The following is a 6,940-nucleotide window of genomic DNA, read 5'->3' on the forward strand; positions in this document are numbered from 1 at the left end:
CTACAAGAACAGCTAGTTACTGACATTACCTGCTTGCACACAGTGGACTGCAGGATAGGTCACGGTGTTGTACTGAAGTGATTCTCCACTGTGGCACAGCTCGCAACGTAAAAGCTGAGTCTGTGGCCGTATGACTGCACACAGTAAGACATCCAGTCCGGTCTGATAGCATTTACAAGTAGTGACGCGATGGTACTTGCGTCAGCTGCTGAGCGACACCCCTACTGCATCCTGTGGTGCGAAGCAGAGAGTCAACTCAGGGCACATAATAGGTTCGACCCCAACTGTTGCTCCTATATGCCCCGTGGTCCCGACGAGCGAAATCAAGCGTGACTTACTAATAGCTAGGATCACTTATGTGAGTTCCTATTTATTTAAAATGTATTTGTCCAGCATGTCGTTGTGTCTCACCTGGTTTGCTGACGGGGACTTGCACCGCTCAATTTGTATTTTCAGACGCTTTACAACCTCAAGGGCTCTCTTGAGGTAGACTATAAACTTGCAAAGAAATACGCGATTCAGTTTTCGGAAATTTCTTGGACCATGATACAGAGGCCTCAAAGGGACTGTAAACAGCCTTGCGTGGTTATAAATTTTGCACGTTGTGCATGCACGCTTTTTTTTCTCAATCATTTTTTTTGAACCCTCACAATCTCAGCTGGTGAGGAATGAATTATAACGACAGGCATGCCAAGTGTCTCGCTAGCCTGACCTCACCAGATACGATTTACGTTCCTCTTTCTCCACAGACTGCGTATAAGTCGTGCTTGTTTTTAAAAAAACTGGATGCCTGTATGTTTTAGTGGGCTACTTTCAGATAGCACGAAGGTTTCAAGTCAGGGTTTCATACGCCTGATTCGCCACTGCAAGCCGTGCTGTGCTCAGTGTGAGATATCTCACGGCATCTTACATATCAGGATCAACCGCGATCCGGCAGTGCGTTGCGCCTCCTGCAGTCAAGGAAGCATCGCGTCGGGTGACTAAGAAGAATAACAGGCACTCCTCAGAAATTGCATCATCCCGAAGTTCAAGTAAACCGTGATCATACCAATGAGATTTGAATAAAGATGCCATCATCATCAGCAGCAGCAGCATCAGCTTAAGTATGCTGACTAAGATGGACTCTACTAGCGATATCCAATCACCGTTGTCTTGTGCCAGCTGGTGCCATCCTATGCCTGCAAATTACGTAATTTTAACACAGCACTATTCAGAAAACAAGCATTTCATTTTATAGCACTTATTGTTTTATTTGATCCATTTAGGGCGATTCGGATAATTGGCGTCCGTCTGGGTCACCTTTTCATGCTGTATAAGAACTACTTTAGGAATAACTCGCAATGCACTTACGTATACATGTCGAGCCTGCAAAGCCTACACAGTTAAAGAAATGCTATCAATCTCCTGGAGGTTACAGCAATATACTTACATTTTTAGTTCTAAAGAAAATCTACGAAACTCTACGGTTTCACAATGCCTATGTTTAATATAATGTACTCGTTAGCGGCTGTGTTCAACCGACTGCAGATTGGGACTAAAGTACCAAAATACCGAGTGTCTGGAGCAATTCTTTTCACTCTTGTTCGATGAGATGGAAGAAAGCGCCTCAATTGTGCGCACCACATTCCTGCCTACAAACGATTCGCTTTCGTCATGCTGCGACCGCCCATCTAATGACACGTAGTTGAATAACGACCTAGGACTGTTCTCCACAACCAATTTCTTCCCAGTCAGCCGGTTTACGGCTGGCCGTTAATCAACCAACGCGATACTGGAGCTCATTCGCCCTCACTCATTGGAACGCTTGTGCTAATGAGCGGCAGGATGTCTTTCACATCTGCGTAAATACATTGGTAATTTCATATCCGTGAGTATCTAACCCTGTAAAGGATGCGCACCCGCTAGAGGAGTAGGCCTAAGCGGAAGCATTTGCCCTCAACTCAAGGAGTGAAAGAGCAATATAACAATATCCTCTTTACGCCGGAACATCGATTGAAAATAAACTGACATGTTGTCCTCTTTCTTGGAAGTTAGCAGTTTCGAAATAATATCGGCGAAACGCCCTTGCGCATACATTTATCGGTTACCTTGCGATGATAAGGTACGCAAACTCAACGCGTTTCTTAGCTCCTCTGGCGCATTGCGCTTTACTTGCATGATGATGACAAAGTGTATTTATTAAGGGTGGCGCGAAGGCCTATAATGGGGAATAGGAAGAGGAGGGGGGAGGCGTATTCAGAGCCGTCCTAGGAGCTGCGCGTCCTTGGCGAAAGCCAAGAGCGAGTCCAGAATGGCCCTGTCAGAATCCATCGATCCAGTTGCCGGTCTAATCCACTCCTCGTAGGACGACACTCGCACCGCCCTCAGGTGGTGGTCCCGCTGTTGAGCGTGTCGCTGGCACTCCCAAAACAGATGGACTGCGGATGGCCGCGTAGCCATGTCGCAGTCAGGGCACCTGTGTGGCGTATGGAGCGCTTCTTGGTCCGCGGAGGCTGTGGGATGGCCGGGTTCCTGCGATGGAAGGGAGTTGGGAGACGGAGATGGAGGGCGTCTTTCCCGGCGTGGCCGGTACTGTCGCCACCGTTCCAGCACATCCGGTGTGAGGACGAAGCCGGAACGGAGCCTATGCAACAGCACCTGCCCCGACCTGGGAAGACCCGCTGGAAGTGGGTCTGGGTCTGAGGGCACACTCGCACGGAGTTCCCTCTTGCGTCGGTTGGCTGCTGCTCTCAGAGCTCTGTCGGGGTCATACGGGGCTCCATTTGTCGTGTTGCCTGTGCTGGTTGTGAGGGCTTCTGAAGGATACCAGGAGACGACGCGGTTGGAAAGAAGGGCGCGCGCCGCCTCGTGGGCTCTCTCATTTCCCTCGATGCCCTGGTGACCAGGGATCCAATGAAGTGTTGCAGTGACCCCGTGGACTTCCGCGCGCCTGAAGGCCTGCTTGACGAGGAGTACTTCCGATGATGATGTGTGGCGCGACTTGCAGGCATGCAGCGCATACTGAGAGTCGGTGTATATATCGATGTGTTTTGCTTGCGTGGTGCTTGAAACTCTATCTAATGCCCAGGCTATTGCGCGGAGTTCAAGTTCCGTTGGGTCGTCAGCATCAGCAGTTGTAAAGGTAGAATGTGTCTCACAAGAACCCACTACGTGGTAGGCGACTGCTCCCTCGTTGGTGCGTGGGTCGAAAGCTGCGTCAGTGTACACTTGTTCATGGCTTGGCGGTGCGTCTGCCAATGTCTGCACATGACGCGCAGCGAATGCTGCCCGGCGGTGCGCATGTTGGGCACCCATGTTTCGGGGCGTTGGTGTAGTGTCGACGACAGCAATGTCATCCCACGGTGAGATGTCGGATGGCAGTTGTGGCAAAGTTGATATATCCTTTCCCATGCAGGCCAGTAGAGTCCTGCCTTGTCTGGTGTGCTTCAGGCGTTCCTCGTGTCCTGCCTTCGATGCTTCGATGGTTGCACGGAGGGTAGGCAACTTCGCATAGCGATGTAGCTCCTCGACACGTGTGTGTTTCGGGAGCCCTGTGATAACACGGAGAGCTGATCTGTGGAGTACCTCTAGCTGTGTCCAGTGCCGAGCAAGCAGGTCATAACAGCGCGCTCCGTATATCGCTCGGGATGTCAGCAAAGCACTAACAAGCTTTCGGCATACGTCGGTACCAGCACCGCCCATGCGGAAACAGATTCGTTTTATGAGGTGCAGAGTGTTGTGCCATGTCCGACGAAGGTCTGCGAGCCACGCATCCGCTGTGCCTGTGCGGTCAATAGGTATCCCGAGAACGCGCACTGATTTTTCTGCTCGCTGCAGCGTTTTGCCTGCGAGAGTGAGCGTGAGGGCTGCTTCGTCCTGCGTTGAACCTCGGATCACCACATAGGTTGTCTTCTCTGGAGATGGCCGCATGCCAGTTTGTGGCAGGTAGTCGTCAATAACGTCAAGTGCCGCCTGCAGGGTCTCCTGCTGCTCATCAATTGGTCGTGATGCAGTCCATAACGTGATGTCATCTGCGTAAATTGTGAAGCCCAGTTCGGAAATAGCCTCCAGTCGCTCACCCAGGCCTATCATAGTCAAATTAAAGAGGAGGGGTGATAGTATGGAGCCTTGTGGGACTCCCACTATGTTTGGGTAAACCTTCCCGACATCTCCGTCGACCCGTATGGAAAAAGTGCGATCTTGAAGGAAGGAACGCACAAAGTTGAAGGGGCGGCCCGTGATTCCGTGCCTCTCAGCTGCCTCGATGATTGCCTCATGCGTCACAGTGTCAAAAGCTTTACGGAGGTCCACCGCCACCAGGACGCTCGGGTGTCGCTTTGCGCGACCGACTGTCTTTCGACGCAGTACACCTTCCCTCACAAGTAGGAGGCTGTCATGAGTGCCAAGGTTTGGTCTAAACCCTGTCTGGGCTGGATGAAAGCGACCCTCTGTTTCTAGAAAGTGAGATATGCGTGTCAAGGCCATTCGCTCCGCCAGCTTACACGTAGTAAGTGTGAGAGATACAGGGCGCATGTTCGACAGTACATCTGGCTGTTTGTTTGGTTTCGGTATGGGTGTGACTATCGAATGCTTCCATCCTGCTGAGATTTCACCATTGATCCACACTTCGTTAATCTCCTCGAGAAGTTGCCTTTTTGCGTATTCTTCCAGATTTCTCAGAGCCGCCCACGTCACGCCATCATAGCCTGGCGCGCTGCGCGCGTTGATGGAAGAAAGTGCCTGTTCGAGCTCGAAGAGTGAGAATGGAGCCTGGATGCCCTCATCGGTCACTGGCGGCGTTTTCCGGTAAATGTCGACGTTCGGGGGCGTCGCCGGTTGGGGAAAGAACGTGTTGGCGGCATCATCTTGGAGTTGGCTGACTGACTGGCTAGTTTTGAGCAAGACGTTTGAAATAGCGCTGCGTGTTTTACGCTGACCTGTCATAGCCTTGAACGTGTGCCACACCTTGTGGAGGCCAGTTCTTTCGTTGAATGAGGAGCAGTGCTGGCTCCAACGTTCCCGATACAGGCGCTTGGCGTATCTTCTAGCGATGGCAGTGCGACGTCGAAGTCGCACGCGGTCGCGATGTCGTCGGCCATTGGCTTCGTACGTCAACTGTGCTCGCTTGCGCGCATCCCAAAGGTTTAGCATATGTATGTCTGGCGCCGGAGCATCAGCTCTCACCTCAGTCTCAGTAGTGGCCTTGCGCAGGGCGCGTGACGCCCGCTCCCGTACGGATGAAGTCTTGGGTTGCTCCGCAAATGCTCTCCTGTAGGCATCCCATCTGATCGTGCGCACAGTGCGCCCGGCCGCACGCTTTCGTCCCACGTTCAAAGTAATCCACAGTGGATAGTGGTCGCTGCCCCAGGCGTCCGGATCGCATCGCCAGTCTTTCACGTAGGCTGCTGTGGATAACGTCAGGTCTGGGGTCGTGTTACGTTGTCCACTATGCAGGGCGGCGCGGGTGGGGTAGTCGGTGTCATTTGCGAGCACTAAGTCAGCTGACTCCGTGGCATCTGCGAGCGCCATTCCGCGGGGCGTGTGATAGTCATAGCCCCATTGCGGATGCTTGGCGTTGAAATCGCCGCCTATCAGGAAGTCGTCATTTGGGTAACGTCTCCGCAAAGCGTGAATCCACGTGAATGAACCGCGTGTACGGGAGCTAACTTCAGGGCGCATGTATACCGATACCAGCACTGCATTTCGCTTTGCAATCTTGCAACGGACAGCCACCACCTCCTGCACGGCAGTCGAGTACTGAGAAGTGTCAATCTGCGTTTGCGGAATGTCTGTGCGGACAAAGACAGCCGCTTGTCCCCGTATTACAAATTCTTCGGCTGCACTGGCGATACCATTGTGCTGCGGGTTTCGGTGTCGCTTCCTGTTTCTATGCTCTATTGACGGTTGGTAATAACCATTGAACTGTCGTAGTGTCCGATCTGTGCCATTAGTTTCTTGAAGTAAAAGCGCAAGGGGGCGTCCGACACAGTCAAACAAGAGGTTCAGTTCTGTCGCACAAGTGCCGAGCCCTCGGCTGTTCCACTGTAAAACGTGTGGAGTGGGACTGTCGAGGGCTGTACGCGAAGCCGGGTGGCTACTGACGCGAGGCGAAGAGCTGTTGGAGCAAGCCATATTGTCGTTGGAAGTGCTTCTCCTGCGCTTGGAGGAGAGGGTGCAAAAGTTGTTGTACCAGCAGAGCCAGGTCTGTCTGCTGTGTGGTAGTAGAGGTTGTTTCTTGCGTTTTAGTGAGCTCCTGCGGATTGCATGGCTGCTGCTGTCGCTTGGCACGAACACTTTCGAGCAGTGCTGCATGCCTTTTTTCGTTCTCTTCTAGTTTCCGCCGCAGTTCGACGTTCTGTCGTGCGAGTTCCGCAATCTCAGCTTCTACACTGTCTTTCGATGTATCAACCAGCTGCGATGGTGAAGGCAGCATAGGTGTGGTATAAGGTAAAGAGTTCGCCGGTTTGTCTCCACTTGGTTGAGTTCGCTTGAGCGCTGCTGCGTAGTTGAGGTTGCAGCCGTTTCCTCCCGTTGTTGGTTGTACGCAGTTCTTTGAAACAATCTCGTTCACTGCTTCCTTTATGGTACGCGGCTGCGGTGAGATGTTTTCACTTTCACGTAGCTGCTGCGTCAATTTGACGTCATGGCACGGGACAGTCCTAGTGCGGCTTCTCGATCGGTGTGCGCCGTGCCTTCTACGACGAGAGCGGGGCCTTGAGCGGAGTTTCTTAGCAATTTTCGCGTCGGACTTCAGTTTAGCTGGACACTTCGGGTCAGTCGCCGTGTGACCTTCTTCTTCACAGTTGCGGCATCTGGGCGTCGTCTGTTTGCATTCATTGCCAGTAGTACTACCTTCGTGTGTCTTGCCGCATGTAGGACATACCGCTTCGTGCGGGCAGACATCCTTCTTGTGACCAAAGCGATGACAACGATTACACACGATGCTTTTAGGTTCGTAAAT

General features: G+C 52.3%; 1 protein-coding gene across 1 annotated transcript; it reads right to left on the reverse strand.

Annotated features, from left to right (window-relative positions):
* Positions 1–201: 201 nt before the first annotated feature.
* On the reverse strand, positions 202–5,508 carry LOC142577975 (uncharacterized). Its single transcript, XM_075687401.1, has 2 exons — positions 4,525–5,508; positions 202–231 (listed from the first exon to the last, which is right to left on the reverse strand). Exons 1-2 carry the CDS (start codon positions 5,506–5,508, stop codon positions 202–204), a joined length of 1,014 nt encoding a protein of 337 aa, XP_075543516.1.
* Between the last annotated feature and the right edge of the window lie 1,432 nt (positions 5,509–6,940).

Source organism: Dermacentor variabilis, chromosome 4, assembly GCF_050947875.1.
Source record: "Dermacentor variabilis isolate Ectoservices chromosome 4, ASM5094787v1, whole genome shotgun sequence".
NCBI classification, from domain to species: domain Eukaryota; kingdom Metazoa; phylum Arthropoda; class Arachnida; order Ixodida; family Ixodidae; genus Dermacentor; species Dermacentor variabilis.

What these genes read in the sequence shown, in the direction of transcription:
- LOC142577975 (XM_075687401.1), bottom strand. Translation starts at nt 5,508, where the DNA reads ATGGCGCTCGCAGATGCCACGGAGTCAGCTGACTTAGTGCTCGCAAAT. An exon ending in AACCAAACAAACAGCCAGAT is followed by an intron (nt 232 to 4,524) that starts GTACTGTCGAAC and finishes TTCGCACCACAG; the next exon opens with GATGCAGTAGGGGTGTCGCT.